General features: G+C 68.0%; 5 protein-coding genes across 6 annotated transcripts; 2 read left to right on the top strand and 3 right to left on the bottom strand.

Moving 5' to 3' along the window:
• Positions 1-134: 134 nt before the first annotated feature.
• On the bottom strand, positions 135-10,067 carry SDHC (succinate dehydrogenase complex subunit C). The gene is given in 7 exon segments (XM_086478297.1): positions 135-206; positions 208-282; positions 2,159-2,322; positions 4,533-4,594; positions 5,382-5,483; positions 6,252-6,308; positions 10,040-10,067. Coding segments are annotated over 7 exon segments (510 nt in total). The 5' UTR covers positions 10,060-10,067; the 3' UTR covers positions 135-176.
• A 1,322-nt stretch (positions 10,068-11,389) lies between these two features.
• On the top strand, positions 11,390-13,141 carry MPZ (myelin protein zero). Its single transcript, XM_086478511.1, has 6 exons — positions 11,390-11,456; positions 12,025-12,191; positions 12,288-12,501; positions 12,585-12,720; positions 12,846-12,906; positions 13,037-13,141. Exons 1-6 carry the CDS (start codon positions 11,390-11,392, stop codon positions 13,139-13,141), a joined length of 750 nt encoding a protein of 249 aa, XP_086334637.1.
• A 3,011-nt stretch (positions 13,142-16,152) lies between these two features.
• On the bottom strand, positions 16,153-17,011 carry PCP4L1 (Purkinje cell protein 4 like 1). Its single transcript, XM_086478245.1, has 3 exons — positions 17,003-17,011; positions 16,678-16,732; positions 16,153-16,292 (listed from the first exon to the last, which is right to left on the bottom strand). Exons 1-3 carry the CDS (start codon positions 17,009-17,011, stop codon positions 16,153-16,155), a joined length of 204 nt encoding a protein of 67 aa, XP_086334371.1.
• A 1,058-nt stretch (positions 17,012-18,069) lies between these two features.
• NR1I3 (nuclear receptor subfamily 1 group I member 3) lies at positions 18,070-20,638 on the top strand. Its single transcript, XM_086478244.1, has 8 exons — positions 18,070-18,248; positions 18,716-18,846; positions 19,282-19,454; positions 19,556-19,749; positions 19,846-19,991; positions 20,081-20,197; positions 20,285-20,390; positions 20,509-20,638. The coding sequence occupies exons 1-8, from the start codon at positions 18,070-18,072 to the stop codon at positions 20,636-20,638; spliced, it is 1,176 nt and encodes a 391-aa protein (XP_086334370.1).
• Positions 20,639-21,103: 465 nt separating this feature from the next.
• TOMM40L (translocase of outer mitochondrial membrane 40 like) lies at positions 21,104-23,107 on the bottom strand. Of its 2 annotated transcripts, XM_086478448.1 has the most exons (9): positions 23,008-23,107; positions 22,674-22,741; positions 22,449-22,541; positions 22,163-22,264; positions 21,941-22,046; positions 21,722-21,844; positions 21,520-21,596; positions 21,333-21,435; positions 21,104-21,244 (listed from the first exon to the last, which is right to left on the bottom strand). In XM_086478448.1, exons 1-9 carry the CDS (start codon positions 23,105-23,107, stop codon positions 21,105-21,107), a joined length of 912 nt encoding a protein of 303 aa, XP_086334574.1. In that variant the 3' UTR covers position 21,104. The 2 variants fall into 2 exon arrangements, with proteins under 2 accessions (XP_086334574.1, XP_086334573.1); XM_086478447.1 differs by having other exon boundaries at positions 21,333-21,596.
• Between the last annotated feature and the right edge of the window lie 1,697 nt (positions 23,108-24,804).

Below are 24,804 nucleotides of genomic sequence, written 5' to 3'. Positions count from 1 at the left end.
AAAAGCAATTCTGATCATCCACGAGATTTGTGAGGAGGGGGACGTGCCACCTTCCCCAAAGATTTGTAGTTACTCGGGAGCCTGTCCTCCCGCCTCCCTCTCCACGGGCGTCTTGAGGTGGGCCAGGACGGAGCAAATCTTCCAAAACCAGGGAGGCCGCCGACCGGGAGGAACCTTCACATCGCTGCGAGGCCCGCGGAGGAGAGGCAGGGTCAAGACCAGGACCACCACCCCAGACTGGTTGACCTGGGTGATCTTGAACCCCTTGCCCATGTCCCACGCCTGCGGGAGAGAAGCGACACAGCAGGGTTAATGCCACAGGGCTGGGATGGTCCCGGATGGGGGATGTGCAGGACACAGGCAGAAAGGCACCATCTTTCTGACAAAAGCCAGCAAGATCACCCCAAAAACCAGCCTTTGGACCACCAGGTACAGACCAGAGGGAGCTTCAAGCGCCCATCGCTGCAGGGCCAACGCGCAGGGGTCTCCCTGGGTGCAGGCAGGCGCGGCGCTGTGCCAGAGGAAGCTTATCCCCCACCGAGACACCCCCACCGCCGCCGCCCCCCCTCTATCGGCAAAGCTCGCCCTAATCCCCGCCAGCCAGGTTGACTTCAGAAGCGGCAGCTGCTCTCCTGCTTGACAGAAAGGGGTTACAAAACACGGCGCAAGCTGCAGCTCTGCGGCAGCGCCAACGTCCCCGGCGGCAGAGCTGAGCGGGTGGGGACGAGCCTCAGCCCCCAGCACCCCTGCGCAGGTCCCCGGGTGCGGTGCGAGCCTGGGGGGGGGGGGGGCAAGCAGAGGCCAAGGCCGAGGGAGGGATGCTGGCACGGCTCCCCCCCCCCGCCTCCCGGCGCTGGCTGTCCTGCCTTCCCAAAGATCGCAGGTGGGCTCGCACCTCTCGCCCGGCTTTGGCCAAGCGGAAGCGGGGGGTGGCGGAGGGCAGCCTGGGGAGCGCCCACCTGCCCCCCCCAAAACCTGCGAGCGAGCCCCCGCGGCTCAAAGCAGAGAAGCCCCCCGGGGCAGAGGCACTAAGCCGAACCTGCTCCCTGGTGACTGCCTTTCTGCCACTCGCCTGGGCCGCGCTGCCGAGCGCAGCCGGGGCCCAGCGCTGCTGGTTTCCGTCTCAGATGATTTAATCGGCCTCCTAATCGATCCGAGCGGTCGGAGGCTTCAGACGCCGCCCTGAGCAAGCAGCCGGTGACGATCGCTCTGTCTGCCCGACGGCTCCTCCGCCAGCGAGCGGGGCTCAGCTGGCTGCAAGCCCCGGGTTCCAAGACCTCATCCCAAACCGAGTGCTTGAAAAGCCGATAATGAGTCCTCGCAGCGCTGCCCACCGGCCACCGGCCACCCCGAGGGGGCTCCTCTCGCAGCACACGGCTGTCGCTCACCCCAAAAGCTCGGCCAGGCGCCTCCCGGCGCTCTGACACGAGCAGCTCATTAACAGGACAGGCTACAACACCCAAAAGCGCCGTGTTTCCACGCTGGAAACACTGGGGGCCGTCAGCGCCTGCAGCCTGAGCCCACGTCTGGCTCCGCACGTGACGCTCCCCACGCCCAGAGCAGCAGGATCGTGTCACGCTCCGGGCCAGCTGCCTTTGCAATTTGCTCCCATCAAACCTAACTCGTCTGGAGCTACAGAAAACACAGAATCACCTACAAAAAGCAGCACGTCTTGTACCGTTCCCAGCGAGAAACTCGCAGCTCTCCGGCTCCCCCTCCTTCGTCAAACACAGGAAGCTCGGCTGAACGGAGCCGCCGGAGCCCAGGACAAACATCACAGCTCACTTTGGGCAGGCAGAGCCGTCTCTAACCCTCTGCCCCGCGTCTTCTGGGCTCCGGAAAGACTCCAAAGCACTTGGGAGAGCACAGCGCGACGGCTGCGCCGAGGGCGAGGTAAGGAGCCGCGGGTGACACCTCCGCAGGGCCCTGCGGACACGTCCCCCCAGCCCGTGAAGCAGGGGAAGCTTCAGCCAGCTGTGCCGCCTGGCGAAGGACGTAGCGATGCTCTGTGCAACTTAAAACGGACCCAAAAATAGCACCGAGGTTCTGAAGCACTCGAGGTGACTCATTCCCATTCCCAAGGGCACCTTCTCGGATGCCGCCGCCGGCAGACGTTTCCCTTCCCTCACACCCCCAGCCCCGTGTGGAGGCTGCTCACCAGGTGTCGGACTCCATTCCAGGTGTGGTAGGAGAAGGGGAAAGCCAGAGCGAACTTAGCAGAGTAGATGAGAGCAGGCCCCAGGCTGAGCGACTTCACCATGGCCAGGTAGTGGGGAAACTGTTCCGGGAGCAGCAGGGCAGCCAGACCGAAGAGGGAGACTCCTGAGGAAGACAAAGGCCACAGGTCAAGCCAGCAGAAGTGTCCCCTCGCTGCCCGCAAAGACTCCCAGGCCACCTCTGTGTCTCTGGTTTGGTGGCACGGCCTGAATCGCCACCGGCTCCAGGCCACCTCTGTCTCTGGTTTGGTGGCGCGGCCTGTGGAGGGAGACGGAGGGAGGAGGGCTCTGCCCGTCTGGTGGCAGCGCCAGCTGCACTGTGACAATGTACCTCGGGGTGCTGAGGGCTCAAACTGGGGCGGCAACACCCTGAATCTGGGTCCTGCACCGGGGGCTGCGTTACTCACACATCACCCAGAGCCCAAACTGGTGCGACCTCCTCCAACTGCAGCCAAACCAGCTCAAATTCAAGCTTAAAGGAACGAGGAAGTTCAGAACCCTTCGGGTGGCAGCTCTTGGGCGAAGATTCCCAGATCCACGCCTCGGGACAGCAACACCACCCCACCCCCACCCCCCCCCGCTGCTGCCAGCCACCGCGGTGGGGGACCGGCGAAGGAACCGGCAGAGCGGCAGCCCGACGCGCGCCTCTGCGCTAGCTGCGGGAGCGGCAGCAGCTTCTCCTCCTCGTTTCTAGGCCAAGAGGGTTCCTCCAGATGGTGCTGCCGAAAGAAGGGGAAGGATGGCAGCCAGCAGTCAGCCAAGGGGCGGTTCACCCTCGGCTCAATAGCGCCTGATTACGCCGCGGCACGCTCGCTCGAGCGCCGAGGCCGAGGCCGGCGCCGGCAAGAGCGAGTCAACCAGCTGCTTCCTCGCTCAGCCACTCGTCTTCTCAATGGCCTTTGTGTTCGGGAGCGCAGGAAGTCAGAGGCTCCTCTAATTACAGGCCTTGACAGAGAGGAGCCGAACGCTTCCCCCTCCTTCTCCTGGCTGCTGAGCTGCACTCGGCAGCGATGTGCCTTCGTGCTCCATCAGCCCAGGGAGGGGATGATCTCCCCTCCAGCGGAGGCTGATGGATCAGAGTGGAAAAGCAACAGGGAACCTGCCAGCTCGGCCCATCTGACAGCAAGCCGGACGGCGACCGCTGCCCCGAGGGAGCCAGGCACATCCCGAGCTCCCGGAGAGCCGATCCCGAAGCGGGGTGGTGCCAGCACGGCTGCGGCGCAGCGCCCTGGATCCGCGCGCAGAGCGAGGCACGCCGCCACCCAGCTGGGCTCACGGGGGGCACCCAGGCAAAGTCACCTTGCCTGCAGAGGACACGTGCTGCTCTTTGCCAGGCAGGGAGGCAAGGTGACTCCTGAGGTCCCAGGAAGAGCAGAGCCTGGGGGGGGGCAGAGCTGAGCCCTCGCCAGGGCCCTGCCGGGGGGACAGGGGAGCAGGAGGGCACGTGCGTGGCCTTTTCTAGCAGCCCAGCTCCCCAACCCTCACGGGAGGCCAGGCTGGGAAGGGCAGGCTGGAGCCCTCGCCGCTCCCTCTCGCTCTGCCGAGCGAGGAATGCCAGCCCGCAGTCCTGCACGTCTTTTCTCTTCACAGAATCGTTCACTCTCTGCCCTTCTGCCAACACCAACCCAGCTCTCCACCCCGCTTTCAACAAGGGAGCTACCAGCAAAGCACCTTCCTGTTGCTGTGAGAGGGCATTAGTGGAAATAAAACAGCCTTTCGCAGTCAGAGGTCCTATTGCTCAGCCAAATTGCTGGAGGGCATTTATCAGTTTTGATGCTGGTACCACCTTCTTCCCCACTGGGATCTCTGGGAACGCAGCAGCCCCTCCCAGAGAGCTGAAAAACTCCACCTGTGCTACGGAAAATCCTCTGAGCTCTGCCTGCCTGCCAGCCTCTCCCTCACACAGGGCCTCCTGTAAGGATAAACCAGTAAAAAACAGCCACGGAAGAGAAGGGCTGAGAACAAGAGGAGCCGATCGGCCTTTTCCAGGCTGGGCAAGGCCCAGAAGAAAGCAGCCAGGCCAAGCCAAGGGCTGCAAAGGCTTCGAAGGCTTTTTTAGGCATGGGGGAGCATCGCTGCCTTTGCAGGACTGGAGCCACTCGCAGCACAAGAGGACATGGGGGCAGAGAAATGGGGGTGGGGTGAAATTCGGGGGATGGAGAAAGGCAGCAGACAGGGAGAAAAAGCGTGGCTGGAGCTGGGGACAGAGGGGAGAAAACCATTTGCCCCGAGTGACGTCTCCGAATCAGTCGGAGGGGTCTTCCCTCCCGCAGCCCCCGCCCTCCGTCGCCACGAGCAGGTGGGAGACGCACGCACCTAAGCTGAGCGCGACGCCGGTGCCCCGGTGCGTGATGGACATCGCCATGGGCAGGGACCACCTGCAAAAACAACCAACCTCGTCAGCAAAACAGGGCACGACACCCGGGCCAAAGCACAGCCCGGCTCTTCCTAGACAGCTCCGTGCTGCTGGGCGGGTATTTCTGGAGGTATTCAAGGAATCCAGCCGGAGCAAAAGGGGAAAGCCAGGGGGGGGGGGAATTTGCAGAGGCAGCTTGGGAATGGCAAATGCCACTGGCATGGGTTTGGGAAGGGCGTCTGCTGAGAAAGCTTAAAAGGGAGATGGCACAGGGGAAGGCTGAAAGGTTCCTGCAGCTCAGGAATGAAGGGGCAGGGTTGGGATAAACGAGAGCACCTGGAAAAGGGACGGAGGTGGCCCCCAAGGAGCTGTCACCTCTCTGAGGAGGGAACTCCAGAGCCCGGAATGAAGGGGCAGGGTTGGGATAAACGAGAGCACCTGGAAAAGGGATGGAGGTGGCCCCCAAGGAGCTGTCACCTCTCTGAGGAGGGAACTCCAGAGCCCCGAGGTGGCCTCCCTGCCTCCACCCCCGAGGACTCCGCAGCGGGCAGGGTCGTTGCCCTGCCCCAGCGCCCCGAGGTGCAGCTCCGGGGAGGGGGGGGACACACAACTCTACCCCTCCGTGACAGCCCGTAGGACAACAGCGAGTGCCACCAGCTCGGTGGGGGAGGCTGCGTTCCCCCCCCCCTCGCTCAGTGTAGAGGGTCCCTCCGTCCTCCCACCCAAGGGTGCCCCCAGGGACGGGGCTGTCGTGCGCCAGAGCCCAGAGGCGCCCCAGCACCAAGCTGAGGAAGCCAAGAGGCTCTTACTTGTAAATGGTGACGTGAGGGGACAAGGGACGATTGGACTTGGTGTTCTTCTCCCAGAAGCGCGTCATCTCCTCCTTGGCCGTCGTTCCCATCGGGACAACGCTGCAAAAGAGGAGATGGGAGGTGGGAGGGGGGGGGGAAATGGGGCAGTTTTACCCCTCCGCCCGCCCCGCTGCGGCAGCTTTCCCCCCCCCACCCCTGCCCGGGGCAGGACGGGAGCTCCTGGCTGACCTTGACGACGGCAGCACAAAGAAGGGCTCCAGCTGCGCGCGGAGAGGATCGCTGCCAGCTCTCCCCAGCGAGGAACAACAACAAGCTGCTGCGCTGGAATCCGCTCAGCCAGCGGAGCCGAGCTCCCCCCCACCCCCTCCCTCCCTGCCCCCCCCCCAAATCAGGGTATAGGATATCAGGTACCACATTATATAATCCTGATAACACACAACCTGCTCTTTACTGCCACGGTAATTGCAGCTTGTACCAAATAAAGAGCTTGTAATTTAATGTTCTTGAGATTACACAGCAATTACTTACAGCTCAATTTAGCAGAAAATAACTATTTCCCCCGAAGCCCCGCAGCAAGAAGCACAGGAACGAGAGGGCTTCTGCGGCTCCCAGCCCCCCTGAGGTGCAAAGCCCCCACGAGAGACCCAGGCCCGCCTCAGCAGCCAGCCAGCTCTCCCCTCACCCCCGTCCTCAAGCCCCAGCCACTCTGCCAACAGGCTGCGGCTTCGGGGCGGCAAGTGCCCGGCCAACACACGCTGTTGGCCAGAACCACTGAGCAGATGGAGCACACGCCTGCCCCGGAGCCTCAGGTGAGATCCCTCGGGGAAGAACTTCATCCCGTTACTCTCCAAAAACCCTCGGACTCACTGTCGCACAGAAAGGCTGGGGCCGAGCCGCGCCAGCAGGCATCGCCGACCGGCACCTCTGCAAGAGAGAAGAGAGAAAGGCTTCGTGAGCGCCAAAGGAACGCCCAAAAATGCCAGCAAGGTGGGCCGGCGAGGGGACTCACCACTTTGGTGGTTCGTATCTTAAAATCGATCTTAACACAAGAGGATCTGGGCTGTTCCTCGACAAATCGCTCTCCCACACCGACCTCTTAACTAGACTCTCCAGACTCTGCCCGGGGGTTCATTCTTTCCGACACCCTGTAATTAGTCTGCTCAGCTGTAACACCCCGTCTGTAAGACAGACATCCACAGCGCTCCAAGCTCACAGCTACGCTGCGGCAGTCCCATTTTTCACTCTCACTACGGCAATTTTCGGGGCGGGCAGCACCCCTCCCCCGAAAGGCACATCTGCCGAGCTCCACGGGAAGGGCTGGCGCAGGCCGCCGCTCCCCACGCCTCAGAGATGAAGACATCACCTCCCTTCCTCCAACCTCTCGTGCTCACGACAGCGTTTCGCCGCTGCCGTTCGTTAAGCTCCGAGCAGCGGTGAGCCGGGAGGTCGCCGCCCCGGCCCAGCAGCCGCCGCGTTTCGGCCACGCCGAGGCGCGGGGCGGGAGGTAAAAAAAGGGGATTTTGTGGTGCCCGAAGGAGTGGGAGCCGCTCTCTCTGCAGAGCGATTGTAGTCACGGCGGCTCTGACATTCAAGGGCATCTCTCCAAGGCACGGGGAGGAACAGGCCCCCGGCCCAAACGCAGCTCGAGCGTTGGCAGAGGTGGGCTGGAATCCGCCGCGCCCGCTCCTCGCCGGGACGAGACGCGTGAACAGGCAGCGCTGCCTTTCCTGACGGCGAGAGCGAGGTGGGGAATAACGTCCGGCTCGTCTGCAGCAGAGCAACAAACGCTAATTAACCTCCTCAACCGCACCAGCCCCCGCACCAGCATCTCCCGCTGCTTCGTTAACGCTAACGAAGCTCTTGCCGCTCTTCAGCCGCCCTACGGCCGGTCTCGAGGACGCGGCAAGGGAAAACATCTGGAGGTCAGCTCTCCGCCAGGTGTGAAGGGAAAACAAAAGCCATTATGATCAAACCCCCCCCCCTCCCCCGAGTTCCTGTGTAAAGGGTCGGTAGGATGTTTCCTTTCAAAATCCTCCCTCGCCTTCAAAGGCTGGACTTGAAACACAGCAGGTTTTTAGGGAGGCGTCCCGGCTGGCTGCGGGAATTTTCGGCGCTGCGGAATCCACCCCTCGCTGCAGCGCAATGGTTCGGATCGAAAACCCTTCTCGGAACCGTCTCTGGGGTATCAACACCCGCCCTCAGGTGCGGCCTGACAGCGAGACTGAGCTTCGGGGGGTGGGGGGGACACACACCGAGGGCTGAGCCCAGCCAAACCCCCACCAAACCCCCACCGTCGCCTCCAACACCGCACCCCCGGAGAAGGAATGTCAGGAAACACCCGGGAGCACCCCCACCCGTGCAGCTCACACGCTCCCGAGCCGGAGGGTTTCATTCTGTAACAAACGGCCTTTTCCACCACAAAATCCCGCTGCCACCTCCTGACACACCCCACACCCACCCCCCCCAGCTTTCAGCACCGATTCTCACAGCTTGACCCCGCTCCCTGCGTGTCCCGAGCCCCCACGGAGCAGCACCGGCCGCCACCTCCCGCTCCCTGGGCAGGGGAATGGAGGTGAACGATCAACCTCTACCCCCAGACCATTAATGATTTATATCTCACGCTCATTCCCCCCCCCCCCCCTCAGACTCTTCTCCAGATTAAAAGGCCCAACCTCCTTCATCTCCCCCTGGGTGGAAGCCGCTCAACCCCTCCGCTGGGGGGCCGGGGCGGTGGCCGAGGGAGGGCTGGCTCCGAATCTCACACAAGAGAGAAGAAAATCCACGACACATCTGTCTCTTTTTCAAAGCTAAACTCCCCGACAAGAACTCCCCGTCCTCCTGGCTCCATCTTAATATTTTTTTTTCTTAAGATGCAAAGCATGACATCTTGCTTCAGCACAACGACTGCTGCTTGCAAAACATGGCCCTCCAGCTACGCAATCGGGGTCACTCTGCACCGAGAACCTGCCCTCTTCATTATTTATCATCCTCTGAGTTGTTGCATCTTCTCCAGCTCTCCAGCCATTAACTCGCATTCTCTTCCAGATCACTGACAAACGCGCTTTTTTTAAGAATCAGCCCTAAAAAGGATCCTCCAGACCCCTCCAGGCAGCTTCCCACAGCGCCCCAGTTAACTCCCGCTCTGCCCCGCGCCCCAGGAGGGTGCAAAGACTCAGGGGACCCTCGGACAACGTTAATTATGGGGGACTTGGCAGAGCGCAGCCACGGGGCTGGAGGAGGACAAGGGGCAGCTCAAACGAGCTATCCCTGAACGCTGCCAGCCCGGGCCCCGCACACCCCACCCCGCAGCTCAGGAGGATTTCGGGAGCGGCGGGGACAGCTCAGGAGCCGCATCAGCTCAGTGTCACGTCGACAGACGCCGTTAACATTGATCCTGCGAGACAGGGCTATAAAAATCGCTCGGGTTTCAGCACGGAGGAGGCAAATGAGAAGCGATTATACATGCTTTTTCATCTGGCAGGCAGGAGCAGACACGAGAGGAAGGTATCAGGCGCAGGCTTCAAAGCAGAGCGAGAGATTTCTCTGTTGTTTTCCAAGCAGCGGCTGCGGGGCGCCCGCCCCAGCGGGTACCGGAGCCCCCCTCCCCCGGCAGATCCTGCCTTTAAACCACCCCGCACCCGCCACAAAGAGCACGACGGCTCCGACAGCCGCTAGAAAGAGAATATATTAAGAGAATGAAATCCCAACCGCCGTCTCCAGGCTGGTATCAAAGAGGAGAACGTCAGAAACGGGGCCAGGGGCTGGGAGAGGGACGGCCACAGCCTTGAGGAGGCACCAAACTTTTCGGTGGGGGGTGGCAGATGGGAAGAGGGACCTTCAGGGCAAGCGAACACAACGCCCTTCCCCTCTGCTGCTCTGCACCACGGCGGGATGTGATCCCGCTGAGCTCCTACGAAGCCACCAGCACCCTGTTGGGGGGGGGGACACACAAACCCCCCCCCCCCCAGCGCCGGCTGGGTGGTTACGTGGGCATCTGTCCACCCAGTCGCGGCCACCGAGAGCCACAGGGGCGAGGGAACGGGGAGAGGCGGCCCGGCGGGGGCGGGAAGGAGCAGGTCTTCCCCCCTCAGCAGCGACAGACCCCCCCCCAGCCGGGCGGACCCCAGCCCCGCCGAGCGCCCAGGCCTCGATTCCCCCCTCCGCGCAGCCCAAGGGGGTCCCGGTTCCTGCTCTGGCCCCCCCCCGCCCCCGGCCCCGCACTTCGCCGCTCGCACCCCCGGGGGCACAGCACCGTTCAGCCGCCCGAGGGGGCGACGCCTCCCCGGTTCCCCGCAGCCGCTGCACCGGGGCGGGGCGGGGGGCGAGCCCGGGCCGTGCCCGCGGCCGCAGCGGGACCGGGGGGGGGGGGGGGAGACTGGGCCCAGGGGCTGCCGCGGGTGGGGCGGCGTGGTCCGTCCCCGCACCGGAGGCCGTTACCGACGGCCGGGCCGGGGGCAGGAACCCGTCCCGCGACGGGGCACCCCGGGGCCCCGCCCAGCCGCGGCTCCGTGCGCGGCCCCGAGGCGCGCCCCCCACCCCGGGACGGGACAACCGGCCCGTCCGCCCGCCCGCGGCTCCGCGACAGCCGCTCCCGGAGCCGCGGGTCCCGCCACGGCGCGCGCGGCCTGGCCCGGCCCGGCCCTCCCGGGAGTCACCTCAACGCCAGCGCCGCCATCTTGGAGCGCCCCGCACGCCGGAAGCGGCCGTGACGCACTTCCGCCCCCACGCCCGGGGCTGCCCGGGACCCCCGGGGCTGCCCGGGACCCGCCCCGTTATCCCTAGAGCTGCCCGTTGACCCCACCGGGGCTGCCCGGGGCCGCCCGTGAACCCCCGTCGGAGCCTCCTATTACCCTGCAGAGCTGTCCGTTAGCCCCCCGTTAACCTCAGAGCTGCTGGTCACCCCCCCCGGGGCTGCCCAACACCCCCGGGGCTCCCCGTTACACCACCCCCGTTACCCCTGGGGCTACCCAACACCCCCGGGGCTGCCCGTTACCCCACCCCCGTTACCCCCCGGGCTACCCAACACCCCCGGGGCTGCCCGTTACCCCACCCCCGTTACCCCCGGGGCTGCCCAACACCCCCGGGGCTGCCCGTTACACCACCCCCGTTACCCCCGGGGCTGCCCGTTACTCCCCCCGTCCCCCACCCGCCCTTCCCCGGCCGCCAATTCTGGGGGTCAACAGCCTTCTAAGGAAAACTCCACTTTGGAGCTTTTCACCCCAAAACGTCGCCACTCGCTCCTCAACCGGCGGCGGCAGCTGGCAGCCCGTTGTGCCGATTCCTGCCCGGGGCTCCGCGCGGGGCCGTGGCACTTTGGTGGCTCCCCCCTTGCACCCCGCGGGGACGGACGGGCCCTTGTCCACCACCCCCCTCTCAAAGCTGTGTTTTCACCCCAAAACGGAGCCGGAGCAGAGGCTGCTGGGAGCGCGCTTGGCCGAAGTTGGCAGTGCCAACCGGGGAGCCCCACGCCACGGCGCCGGAGCACGGCCTGCGCCGGAGGGTGCCGGCAACCGGCCGATGGCCACGGGAGGGGAGAGGACGCACCAGGGGCCCACGGCGCATTCGGCGCGAGACCCCCAAGCCCCACCATGGGGGCCCATCCCTGGGACCAACCGGCCACCGCGGCCATGTACCGGTGCCCTCCGGCTCCGGCCCGCATTCCTGCCGAGCCGCCTCCGCTGCGGGCGGGAATGCGGCCGGACAAAGGGCACTGTGTGCCCAGAACCCCCCCCCCCCCCCCCCAAGCCACATGCTTCCCCCTCCTCGCCCATCGCCAAACTAAATGCCCCCCTTTCAGCCCCGGGGCACCCGGCAGCCCCTGGCCCCCACCGCCCCGGCTGCCTGGCGCCCATTGGCCCGAGGCCGGGGCGCCGCCGGCATCATTCGGCGCTGCTTGCTCTTAAACCTCGGCCCCCGTCCCGCCAGCACCCTTCGGCACGCCGCCGGGCCCCGCGCGCTGCCAGCCCTCCATGCGGCTCGGAGCCGGCCGGTGACAGGCAGCCACCATGTCGCAGGGTGCCGGGGGCAGCGGCAGCCTCCTCCTCCTCCTCGCCGGGCTCCTCTCGGCACTGGGTAAGCTGGGGACGGGGCAGACCAGGGATGCTGGTCCTGAAATCCTGATCCTGGAGGGTACTGGGGGGGGGGGGGGGGGGGGGGGGCTCCAGACCCCTGGGAGGTGGCCATGGGGCTGGCAGCCGCCCACACGTCTGCTTTTGGGACCGTCACCGGTGGTGGCGACGCTCCGGGACCGTATCTGCTGCCGTGCCCCGGTCCCCATCACCAGGCTGTGTCCCCCAGCACCAGCCACCTCCCTGGGGACAGGTGAGGGGTGCTGGGTGCCGGACCCAGCCCTGCCGATGTCCCTGGGCGTCAGCTGGCGCAGGGACACGGTCCCCTTCGAGCCAGCCGTGGGGACGCCGGGGCGGAGGCTCCCTGCAAAGGCACCCGCGGTGGCACAAAGAGCCGCTGTCCCCCACCAGCCCTTGTGCTTTCTCCAGGGCCAACAAAAGCCCTTTGGTGGCGGCACAGGGCCGGGCACGGGGCCGGCACGGGGGCGCAGAACGGCCGGCGGCCCCGGTGCTGGGCACTGTCCCCGTGCCGGGGTCTGCCGTGGGTCTGACAGGTTTGTGCCCCCCGGCAGGGCCGTCCCCGGCGTTGTCCATCCACGTGTACACGCAGCGGGAGGTGTACGGCACCGTCGGCTCCCACGTCACCCTCTCCTGCAGCTTCTGGTCCAGCGAGTGGATCTCCGAGGACATCTCCATCACCTGGCACTTCCAAGCCGAGGGCTCCCGCGACAGCATCTCTGTAAGCACCCGCTCCACATCGGGGCTGCTGGGGGTGGCCCTGCCGTGCCCGGAGCCACCGTGACCCCGATGTCCGTGTGTCTGTCCCCACCGCTAGATATTCCACTACGCCAAGGGCCAGCCCTACATCGATGACGTGGGCACCTTCAAGGAGCGGATGGAGTGGGTGGGCAACCCCCACCGCAAGGACGGCTCCATCGTCATCCACAACCTGGACTACACCGACAACGGCACCTTCACCTGCGACGTCAAGAACCCCCCGGACATCGTGGGCAAGTCCTCCCAGGTCACGCTCTACGTCCTCGAGAAAGGTACGGCGCCGGCGGTCCCCTCCCTGCCTCAGTTTCCCTGCTCCGTCCGGGCAGGGCTGACGGGGAGGTGGTGTCCCCCGCAGTGCCCACCCGCTACGGCGTCGTACTGGGCTCCATCATCGGCGGGGCTCTGCTGCTGGTGGTCGTGGTGGTGGCCCTCGTCTATCTCCTCCGCTACTGCTGGCTGCGGCGGCAGGCGGCCCTGCAGCGACGGCTGAGGTGAGCCCCGCCGCCCGACCCGGGGCAAAACCACCCCGAAATGGGGCTGCCGAGGGGGGGGGACCGGGGCAGGGGTGGACTTTCTGAGCCACCTTTTTTTTTTTGCCTTTCCACCCCAATTTCAGTGCCATGGAGAAGGGGAAGCTGCAGCGATCGGCCAAGGACCTGTCCAAGCGCGGCCGGCAGGTGAGCAGCGAGGGGGTGGGGGCGATCCCTCTCCTACCTTTTTTTGGGGTGGGAGGAGAGGCTGGGAGGCGAAGCCTGCAGGGCAGGGGGGTGGGGGTACCATGGTGCCAACGCTGCCCCGTCCCCGCAGGCGCCCGTGCTCTACGCCATGCTGGACCACAGCCGCGGCGCCAAAGCGCCGAGCGAGAAGAAAGCCAAGGGAGCCCTGGGAGACTCCCGCAAGGATAAGAAATAGCGGTTAGCGGGCAGGGAAGGTACCGCGGGGGAGGGCGCCGGGGCCCCCCGGCCCCCCAAAGTCGTCATGACCATCGAGATGGAGCTGCGGGGGGAGGGCGCCGAGGCCGCCCGCCCCCCGCCCGCCGTCCGCTCCCCCAGCAAGGGCAGCCTCAAGAACGCCCTGATGAACATCATCAAGCCCAACGCGGGGACCTGACGCCCACCCAGCTACTGGTGGAGGTGGGGGGGGGGGGGGGGGGCCACGACACGGCCCACACCCCCCCCCACCCCCCCCCCCAACCCCGGGAAGTGGCCGCCCTGTGGTGCGGGACCCGGCGAGGAGCGGGGTGTGGTCCTCGCCCCAGGTCCCCCAGCCTCGGGGTCGCCCCGGCGTCCCCCTGCCCCATCCCGAAGCCCCTCGGTTGGTACCTTCCTCTGCGCAACCGCTGCCCTGCCCAGCCCCGGGCATTGATGTAATTTTTCTATTTCAAGATGCAAACACCGAATTTTGGGTCTGTTCCTCGCCCTGGGCTGCCTCGGTCCCCCCTCCCCAGGGACCTGCGGGGTCCCCGTGGGACCGTGCTGCCCCCATCGCCCACCCCCCCAAAACCAGTCTCCGGGAGGGTTTCTCTGCCCCCATCGTTGCTCCTTTTCTGGCCGTTTTCTCGTCTCTCCCCGCGACCGAGCGCAAATGACGTCGCGGGGTGGCCCCCGCCCCATCCCCTCCGTCCCGCTCCCGACCCCCATTAACCCTCCCACCCTGTAACCCCCAGCCCTCCTGCGTCGGCCGGAGCCTCGTGGAGGAGGAGAGGCTGCGGCCGGGCTGGAGGAGCTGCCGGTGCCCGTCACCCCGGAGCTGGGCGCCGCTCCCCGACGTGTTTTTCTACGCCTTGTCTGTGTCGTGTGTGTCCCCCCCCCCATCCCCATGGCGCCATTAATAAAACTCACATCTCCAGGAGCCCAGCGCCCACCCCGGCTCGTTGCTGTTCCCCACTCGAGGTGGGGGTGTGTGGGGCAGGGTGGGTGTGCAGAGGGTGGCTGAGCGCTTGTGAACTCGTTGCACGGAGGCCCGCAGCTCCCACAGGGAAAGGGGCATCGCTGCCCCTGTGCCACAGTTTCCCCAGGGGCGAGGTGATGTCTTGAGGGCGTCCTCACAGCACCCCAGGACCCCCCCCCCCCCCTCAGCCAGTGGGGGCTGTCCCTAAGGCCACCCATCGTGGCTGCGCCCCACCCTAAGGCCACCTTCCCCCTCATCCCCATCAGTTGTTCATTAAAGTTCACTCCAATTAACACAGAGGCCAAGTCTCTGGGGTGCACAGCCCCGGGGTGGGTAGGGATCCCCCTGGGGTGGACGGGGGGGGTGTGTCTCCTTCCACGGCCACTGCTCACCCAGCGGTGACTGTCACCATCCCGGTGGCCATCGTCACCATCCTGGCAGCCGGGCTCAGCGAGGGACCACAGCCGCCGCGCTGGAGCGGAGCGGGAGCGCTCCCACCCCGGCGCTCGGTGCCAGCACCGGGACAAACCAGGAGTGCTCGCTCCCACACCGACACCCACAGACCGGGAGGGGCCCGGGCCACCCCCCCACCCAGGGCTATAATTGTCTTTTCCCTAATAAGTCTGCAGAGCGAGCGGGGGGCCGAGCCCGACCCCGGGGTGTCCCCTGGGCCCTGCCCTTCCCTTGGCCACCGACGCTGTTTTTCTTTCCAGGGAGCTATTTCCAGGGAGCCAAGGGACTGTGGCTCCAACGCCGGGTCCCGGGTCCCCCCGTGGCATCAGGCACCGCCTCTGAGCATGCAGAAATCCCCCTGCGAACCCCCCAAACGCCTTTATTTTGACACACACCCCCCCCCCCCAAACGCTCTTTTCTCGGCACCAGCAGGTACCTCCTGCGGCTGCTCTCGGCGGTGCCGCAGCAGGAGCCGGGGCTGGGAACCGCTGCCAAAACCAGCCCCGAGCGAAACTTTGATGCCTGGAGGGACACAGCCCTGCGAAGCCTTCATCCCCGAGGAAGAGGAGCGAGCGGCAGCGCCTTTCATCGCTGCTGCCAAGAACGGTGTGATGGGAAACGAGGCCACGGCTCCAGGGGCTGAGACCTGGCGGATGATCAATTGAGCAGAATTTCATGGGGGGAAAATAAAAATCCCAAATCGGAGGGTGACGGAGATCCTGGGGGGTGAGGAAGCCAAAGCACCAGCCGGGGGGCCCCATCCCAATAAGGGAACCCTCCACCCACACCCCAGGCCACCCCTGCCTGCACACCCACCCACCCACCCCCCCCCCCCCCCAGGCAGGGACAGCCCAGCCCCGGGGACCCACAGGGCTGTGGGGGCTCCCCCGGAGAAGGGGGACCTGGGGGTCCTGCCCAGTGGGGGACTGTCCCCTCGCCCGCTCCCACAGACCACGCACCAGCCTGGCTCCTCTTCCCAATGGTTTATTCTTTACACATGCTTAAAAGCCGCCCCGCCCCCCCCCCCCCCCCCAGGAGAGGGGACAGTGACAACGACAGGAGCACGGGGAGGGGCAGTGCCAGGATGGGGAGTGCTCTGTGCCAGGGGAGCCCCGGTTTCCCACGGTGGGGTGCAGCAAGACCTGTTCTCCCCACAGCGTCCCACCTCCTGGGATGGGACAAGGGCTTCCCTCGCTCAGGGGACACCGGTGGCATCCCCCCGCCCCCGCCCCCAGCATGTCCCCAGCAGCCAGCATCATCGCTGGGGACCGGGAAATGGAGGCTGCCCTGGGGAAAAGGGCATTTCCACGCCATCCCCTCACACAAGGGCCACCTCTGCTCTAGGGGACACAGGACTTGGCTGTGTCCCCCCCCCACATCGACCTCCCCCCAGCTTCACCCAGGGTCCTGGCTCAGGGGTGGGCGAGGGGTAGGGAAGGGCTGAGCTCCCCCCCCCCCCGCCAGCCCCGCTCACAGAGGACGGGGCAGCCCCGGCACAGCGGAGGTCAGGATGGGACCGTGCCCACGTGCAAGAGCGGGGTGACCGCCACGGGCAGGGGGTCCCGGGACCCCGGAGCCGCTCAGGGCCCCGACTCCTTCTTCCGCTTCTGGAAGCGGCGGAATTTTCCCTGGATGGCGAGCGCGGCTTTCTCCGTCTCGGGTGCGCTCAGGTCGATGTCGATCTCCTCCTCCTCCACCTTCTTGGGGTCACCGGCTTTGGCTGGGGGGCGGGGGGGGGGGGGGAGACACGGACACATAGACAGGAGAGGGGCTGCCCTGGTTACAGCCTGGCACCCCCAGACTCACCCCAGCACCCAGTGAGCACCCTGACCCACCCCCCCCCCCCCCCCTCCCAGCAGCAGGGTACACCCAGGGGACAGGGAAAGGACAGAGCAGGTCCCCAAATCCATCCAGGTGTCACCCTCCCCCCCCCTCCCCGCCGTGGTGGGGGACAGAGATCCTGGAGGCTCTGGGGGGACAGAAGCAGCTACTGCGGTCCCAGGCACCGGGCAGAGCCGGGGGGTCCCAGGAGGGCGCGGGACAGAGGTGACACCGGCGACAGGCCACCCCCGTGGGTGCACCCCACCTCTGCCGGGGGTCCTCACCTTCCTCCTGCCCGCCGGGGGCCTCCGCCGCGGTGGGGGACTCATGGGGGCTGCACTGCGGAGAGAAGGGGGTGGCCGGGGGTGACACGGGGTCCCCGGCAGCAAACCCGCACCGGGGGAGGGCACGGGCTCCGCTTTACCGGGGACCCCCCCCGCAGCCACCGGGGTCTCTTTCCCCCGCCTCCAGCCCCCCGCCCCGGGGTGAAGCATCCTCCCCCCCTCCCCCCGCCACTCCCAGGGCAGCTCCTCTGCCGGCCCGTTGCTAAAAATAAAGGGGAAAAAGGGGGAAAAAAACCCCTTGTTCTGCCCGGTACCGGCCCCTCACCTCGCTCATGGCCGCTCCGGTGCCGCCGCTCCCGGTGTGCGGCGCCCCGCGCTCCGCCGCCGCCTTTATAGGGGCGCGGCTGAGTGACGGCCGAGGGCAGCCAATGGGGCGCGGGGGCGGGGCACGGTGGGGACCTGCCCCCCCGCGTGTCTCACACCCCCCCCCCCCCACCTCGACGCCCCACGGAGCCAGACCCGAGGGGACCCGGGGGGGACCCAGTCATTGTCACCCCCCCCCCGAGCTGCCACCGTCCTGGGGCACCCCGGAGGTGGGGGGGTGACAACTGGGGGGGGGGGGACAGGTGCTGCCCAGGGGTCCTGGGACAGGGACACCGCTGGCACACCCCCCCCCCTGTGGTGACTGGTGACGGGGACCCTCCTGCGGGGTCACCGCTGGCAGGATGGCCACCGCTGTGGTCCCCGTCCCCTCCGCCACCCTGGACACCTACCCCGGCACCCTCACGTGTGTCCCCGCCTGCCTGTCCCCGTGTCTGCCTGTCCTCTGCCTGTCACCATGCCTGCTCTGCCTGTACCTGCCTGTCATCCCCCGCCCCGCGCCGCCTGTCCCCGCCTGCCGCAGCCCAGCTCAAGTTCAAGGTTCAAACTCCACGGGGATCTGGTTGGGAGACAGCGGGGACGAGCGGGGGGACCGGGTGGCCCCTGGCTGTGTGGTGGTGAGCACCAGGCACCAGCCACACCGGTAGGCACCGGGTCCAAGGTACCGGCACCAACGGGCACCGGCCACCTTCGGGGGCATCACAGGGCCGGTTCGGCGGTGGCCGGGGCAGAAGGTCGCAGCGGCAGGTGGGTGCATGAGGGCCGTGCGCCATGGGGTGAGGGGGACACGGTGGCTTTGAGGGGACACGGAAGGGACACGGAGCCAGTGTTGGGGCAGCAGCTGCAGGACAGGCTGCAGGGGGTGCAGCGAAGGGTGTTGCTCCAGCGGGAGCCACGGGGTGTGTACACACACATCCCCACCCCCCCCCCCCGCCCCTGCACACCCGTCCTGCAGACTCTGTCCTCGCTGCCGTCACCCCAGTCTGGGTGCCACCACCCACATCCCCGGCCATGTCCGTGTCGAGCCCCTCGGACGCGGAGAGCAGCCCCTGCACGCTACCGGAGCCCCAGCTCCCCGGGGGGGAGGATGCAGAGCCCGGGGAGGAGAAGGTCTGCGCCGTGTGCGGGGATCGTGCCACCGGCTACCACTTCCATGCCATGACCTGCGAGGGCTGCAAGGGCTTCTTCAGGTGGGGGCTGCCACCGCGGGGGGGGACACCCACGGCTGCTCCGTGGCACCGGATGGGTCCCAGAGAACGGGTGCGGGATGGGACAGGGTGGGGTGAGATGGGATGGGGCGGAGGAGGGGGACAAGACGGGATGGGGCACAACACGACGGGAAAGGACGATATGGGATGGGACGGGACAAGGTGTGATGGGGCAAGAAGGGATGAAACGGGATGGGATGGGATGGGACAAGATACAGCGGGGTGGGACGGTCCCATGGCCACAGACCCGGTAGGACAAGGTGGGACAGCTGCTGCCACCCTATGCTTGGGCCACCTGCCTTTTCGGGGGGCACAGCAGGGTCCTGGGAGCTGGAGGTGGCCCCCCACCCTGCGACATCCTGTCCCCCAGCTCCTGCTGCCCCTCTGCCCTCCCCCTGGGGACACACAGTGACAATCCCCATGGCCGGGCCCGTGTGTGTCCTCCCCAGACGCTCCGTCATCAAGGGCGTCCGCTTCACCTGCCCCTTCGCCCGGAGCTGCCCCGTCACCAAGGCCAAGCGGCGGCAGTGCCAGGCCTGTCGCCTCCAGAAGTGCCTCAATGTGGGCATGCGGAAGGACAGTGAGTGCAGTGGCATGGGGACAGTGTGTCCATGTGTGGGACACACGGAGGGGGAGGGGATGGAGGGACACAGGGGAAGACCTGGGAGGAAGAGGGGGACATGGAGCAGAGGGGAGAGGGAGGGCCTGGGTGGGAGGACAGGGGGGAAAAGGGGATCAGGGGGACCTGGAGGGGACAAGAGGGGACAGAGAGGACCAGCCTGGGTGGGGGTGGCAGGGGAGGATATGGGGACAGAGGGGCCAGGGCTGCCCACAGGCGAGGGGACAGCAAGGGACAGGAGCATAGAGGTGACAGCGGGGCGGGGAGGGGGTGCAGGAGAGAGGGGACAAGGGGAAGCCCCTTGAGGAGAGGGATCACGGGGCGCTGGCCTCTCCGAGCACCCGCGGGTCCGCGCCACCGGTGACCCGGGGGTGACGGTTGGCGGCGGGGCGGCAGTGATCATGTCGGAGGAGGCGCTGCAGCGGCGGCGGGCGCTGCGGGGGCAGCGGCGGCTGGCGCGGGAGCAGCCGGCGGGGCTGACGGCGGAGCAGCAGGAGCTCATCGCCATCCTCATCGCGGCCCACCAGCGCACCTTTGACTCCAGCTTCTCCCAGTTCACGCACTACTGGGTGAGTGGCGACGCTCCCCGGGACCCAGACGAACCCGCGGGTGCCCCGGCACGGCGCTAACGCCCCCCCCCCCCCCCGCTCCCCGGTTGCCACCGCCACAGCCCGCCGTGCGCCTCTACGTCCCCAGCCCGCAGCCGCAGAGCCCGCCGGAGCCCGGCGTCCCCGCCGTGCAGCCCAACTGCCTGGACGAGGACGTGCTGCCCGACGTCTTCTCCATGCTGCCCCACTTCGCCGACCTCAGCACCTTCATGATCCAGCAAGTCATCAACTTCGCCAAGGAGATCCCAGCTTTCAGGTCCGGGGGGGGGGTCATAGGGGGCACGGGTGGGAGATCCCCCCCCACACACACACGCTGCCACTCCACCCCTGACGCCTCCCCTCGCCCCGGCAGGAGTTTGCCCATCGACGACCAGATCTCGCTCCTCAAAGGGGCCACCCTGGAGATCTGCCAGATCCGGTTCAACACCGTCTTCAACCCGGAGACCAACGCCTGGGAGTGCGGGCAGCACTGCTACACCATCCAGGACGGAGCCCTGGGTAAGGCGGGCGGGCACGGCGGCACCGGGGAGCAAGGGACAGCCGCGTCCCCATCCCCGCTGGCCCGTCACCGCCGCGGTTGCCCGCAGCCGGTTTCCAGCAGATCTACCTGGAGCCGCTGCTCAAGTTCCACATCAGCCTGAAGAAGCTGCAGCTCCACGAAGCCGAGTACGTCCTGCTCCAGGCCATGCGGCTCTTCTCGCCAGGTAGGGGACCGGGGGGGTTGGGGGCCACCGCGGCGGCCCCCCTCGACCCCGCTGACCGCCACCCGCCCGCCCTGCGCCCCCCCCAAGACCACGCCAGCATCGCCCAGCGGGACCTCATCGACCAGTTCCAGGAGAAGGTGGCCTTGACGCTCAACAGCTACATCGACCACCAGCACCCCATGCCCGAGGGCAGGTAGGCACCGGCAGGGTGGGCTGGCCCAGCCACGGTCCCCTCTGCTGCAGGAGGGGACGGCCACCGGGTCCGAGCTGGGCGTCCCGTGTGCCCCCCACCCCCGCCCTCCCCCCGCCAGGTTCCTCTACGCCAAGCTGCTGCTGCTGCTGACGGAGCTGCAGACGCTGAACGTGGAGAACACGCGGCAGATCCTCCACATCCAGGACCTCTCCTCCATGACGCCGCTGCTCTCCGAAATCATCAGCTAGAGCCTGCGCCGGCCGCCCCCGCGCCGGCCCCCCCCCCCCAGCTCCCCCCCCCCCCCCCCCAGCTGCGAGCACCAGTGCTCACCAGCGCACTTTACAGGGCAGAATAAAGCTCCTTTATTTTTCCAGGCTCGGTGGGTGCGCGCGCCCACAGCCACCCCCTGCGCCGCCACAGGGGAAACTGAGGCAGAGGAGGGGTGGGAGCGGAGGGAAGCGCGGCGCTGGGGGGAGGACAGAAGCCCCCAACCCCCGAGTGACACCCACTCCTCAGCCCGAAGGCGCCGACAGCCGCCGCGCGCTGTCACAGTGTCCCCTGGCCGTGAGGGGACCAAGTCCCCCCCCCCCGCCTCCGCGGGCTCCCCCCCCGGCACCGCGGCGCGAGAGCGGGGCCCATCCGGCGCACCCGCGGCACGGTGGCTCCCTGAGCAGGACGGTGGCACGTGCTGCCCGCCCCCCCCCCCGCGGCCCCTCAGCCCACGATGACGCTGAAGCCGCAGTGGAAACGGTTCTTCCAGTGGTTGAGGAAGGCGCCCAGAGCCAGGGTGACGGGCAGGGGGGGCAGCTTCTTCTCCAGTACCCCCCCGACGCTCCAGTTACTGTCCAGGAGCCCTGCGGGGGGGGGGTGGGGGTGGATGGGACAGGGTGAGCGCCCAGCCGGTGCCGGGGCTGCTGGGTGCCGGCGTGGCTCCTCGCTCACCTCTGAAGACCATGTTGGCTTGCGGCAGGTTGAGCTGGTAGCCAAAGGCGAAGGTGGTGTCCTGCAGCCGCGTGTTGGCCTCCAGCTCCACCCCGACCTGCACCTGGGGGGGCGGGGGGGCAGAAAACATCAGCTCTAGGTGTGGGAGGGGGGACACGGGGGACAAGGACACGGTGGGGACGCTCACCTGCTCGTTGGCGCGGTGGTAGTAGCTGGCGTGGGCGCCGCCGTAGCCCACGTTCAGCGTCGCCACCCACTTCAGAGCTGGAAGAGAGAAGCAAAGCGGAGGGCGAAGGGAGCCGGGGCGGCGCCCCCCTGGCACCAGCACGGCGGGTGGGACCCCCAGGGCCGTGCCCGTGTCCCCTCGTGAGCGTGGGGCACCCGCGTACCCGTGTATTTGCCCGCCAGCGTGAGGATGGCTCCCTCCTCGCCCGGCCGCCGGTGATAAACCATCTCCCCCCCCAGCACCAGGCGGGAGGTGACGCTCTGGAGAAAATGGGCCACCAGGATCACTGCGGGGACAGCAGGGCCCTCAGCGCGTGGCCCCCTCACCCCCCGGCAGCCCCGTGGCGTGGGGGGCGGGGGGGACGGGACGCCCCCCGACTCACCAGACTCGCCGAGGAGGTCGGGGTTGCCCAGCGTGAGGGTGGCGGTGCAGTCGTCCCCCCGGTACTCGCCGTCGAACTGCCACGTCACGAACTTGGCCTGGTGGGTCTGCAAGGGGACGGGGGTGCCACGGCGGGTCCTGCCATCGCCGTGGGGGTGACGGAGACACCCCAGCACCCCGCCCCCCCCCTACCCCGGGGGTACTCTCCCCCCGCGAGCCCCACCTGGAAGACGGCTTTGGTGCGGAGGCGCTCGGCCACGAGGTGCAGCACTTGGGCGTTGAGGCTGCCGCTGTTGTCCATGTCCCCCACCAGCGTGGGGAAGGCCTGGGGACAAGGAGGGGTCAGCTGAGGTGCGGGGGGGGACACGACAGGGACACGGGCTGGGACCCCCTCACGCCCCAGGGAACCCCCCAAGCCACCGCTCCCAGGGCCATTTCAGAGCTTCGAGGCCACCCCAGAGCCACCTGCCCCCCCCAGGGCCACCTGCCCCCCCCCAGGGCCACCTCACCTCGGTGGGGCTGAGCTGCCGGTCCCCCACGAAGGTGGCGTTGAAGTGGTAGCTGGAGGGGCCGAGGGTGCTCATGTGGACCGTGTGCGTCACCTGCGGGGACGGGGGCGTCAGCGGAGGGGACAGAGGGGTGGCCCGGGGGGGGTGGGGGGCGGTGGCAGCGGCCCCCCCCCCCCTCCCCCTCCCCGCAGCACGGTGTCCTCTGTGGGTGGGTGACCCCCTGACCTGGAAGTGGCTGCTCAGGGTCTTGGTGACGATCAGCTTCACCCCCTCCATCTGCTGCGGGAAAACCTCTGCGGGAGAGCGGGGGCTGAGCGGGGCCTGCGCGGGGGCACCCCCCCGCCCCGGGCCAGCCCCCCCGGTGCCACCCCACCGCTCTCAGGGCCCCCCCCGGCCCCCCCCCCCCCCCGTCACCGCGGTGTCCCGCCCCCCCCCCGGGAACCAGCCCGTCCCCCAGCGCCACCGGGACCCCCGCGCTGCTGCCGGCGCCACCCGGGGACCCGGTCCCGGTGCGCTTCCCCCCCGCCCCGGTGCGCCCCCCCCCCCCCCCCGGCCCCACCTTTGCACTGCCGGTGCAGCTCATCGAAGCTACCGGGACTGCCGAGCGGTTCCCCCCGGCGCGGGGCCCGGGGCGCGGCGGGGCCCAGCACGTTGCCCATGGCCCGGCCCGGCCTTACGGCCGCCGCCCGCCCCCCCCGTCCCCGCCGGGCGCCGCCATCGCGGGCGCGGGCGCCGCCGCCGGAAGCGGCTTCGCGAGGCCGCGCCCGCCCGAGGCCGCCGCCGCCATCGCGGGCGCGGGCAGCGCTCGCCGCCCATTGGCTGAGCCGGCGGGGGCGGGGCCGCGCCGGACCCTGCTCCCCGGATCCTCCGGCCCCGCGCGGCGCCGTTCCGGGGCTGCCGCGTTCCGCCCCCGGGGCCCGTCCGTCCCCACGCGTGTCCCCCGTGCCCGCACCCTCGTTGTGTCCCCTTCCTCCCGTGTCCTCTCTGCCTGCCCCTCATCCCAGGACCCCCTCATGGCCTATGTCCCCCTCCTTGTCCCCTCCCCGCATCCCTGGACCCTCCTGTCTGTGTCCCAGTTCCCCCCATGTCCCCTCCCTGTGTCCCCTCCACGTCCTGTCTCCCCCCACCATCTCCTCTGCCCCGTGTCGCCTCCTTGCCCTGCGTCCCCAGTCCCATGTCCCCCTCCTTGCCCCCTGCCCCGTGTCCCTGGATCTTCCCCATGTTCCCTTGTCCTTGTCCCTGTCCCTGCTGCCATCACCAGCAGCTTTTCTGCAAAGGGCTGATGTGGGCAGGGCTCGGGGGGGAAGGGCCCCCAGTGGCCCCACTGGTGACCCAGGGGACAGAGAGTTGTTGTCCTCAGTGCCACCCAGGTGCCCTTTGGCCTCGCGTCCCCAAACACCGCCGGAGCTGGCCTCAGGCCCAGCCCCATGGCGGGGTGTCTCAGGGTCCCTCCCCATGGGTGCCCCCTCCGGGACCCCATGGGGACGGCCTCTGCCTGCCCCACGCTGAGTCACACCGTCACGTTGGCGGCCGAGGGTCAGTGATAACGCAGGGGACGACCTTCGCTCCGCGGGTGCTGGGGCGGGCCGGGGTGTGCAGCCCCCAGGGCGCCCTGCTGAGCCGGGACCCTGGGGTGGGGTGGCCACTGGGACCCACAGGGCTGGGGCAGAGGGACTGGTGGGTGCTGGACCCGGGGTATGGGGGGCCCTGGAGCTGCTCTGGGGGTCCCACTATGCCATGCGGCTGCAACATGCCGTGGGGCCTCATATGCCACAATGCACCACAGGGCCACCGCTTGTCACAGGGCTCCAACATGCCACGGGGCCACTGCACGTCAGAGGGACACTGTACGCCATGGGGTCACCAGCCAAGCCCCCACTGTGGCAGCCCTGGCCCCCAGGGTCCCCCACAGCCCTAATTCCTGCGCTGTTGTCACCCACCGTCCCTGTCCTGCCCAGGACGTAGGGCGCTGGGGACACAGGGGCAGGACCCCAGAGTGTGGGGCCACCCCTGGCAAGGACGAGGAGGGGCTGGTCCCCGCAGCGACCCTTACCCCCAACGTGTTTACCCAGGCGGTGGCGGGGGCCGGCACGGCCCCCCTGGCCCAGGGGCGGGAGCTGCTCTGGGGGATATAACCAGCCCCTGAGGGGGCACCCACAGCCCCGCACCCCCAGAATCCTGCCCAGGTGAGTGGCAACCGGCACCCAGCACCCAGGCAGGATGGGGCTGTGGGGGGCAGGGATGGGGCTGTGGGGGGCAGGATGGGGCTGGGGGGGGCAGGATGGTGCTGGTGGAGCCATGGGGCTGGGATGGGGCGGGATGGGGCCATGGGGTTGGGACGGGGTGGGGGGCAGGA

Source organism: Leptosomus discolor, chromosome 26, assembly GCF_034619465.1.
Source record: "Leptosomus discolor isolate bLepDis1 chromosome 26, bLepDis1.hap2, whole genome shotgun sequence".
Classification (NCBI taxonomy): domain Eukaryota; kingdom Metazoa; phylum Chordata; class Aves; order Leptosomiformes; family Leptosomidae; genus Leptosomus; species Leptosomus discolor.
This window is presented reverse-complemented; position numbering and strand designations above follow the sequence as displayed.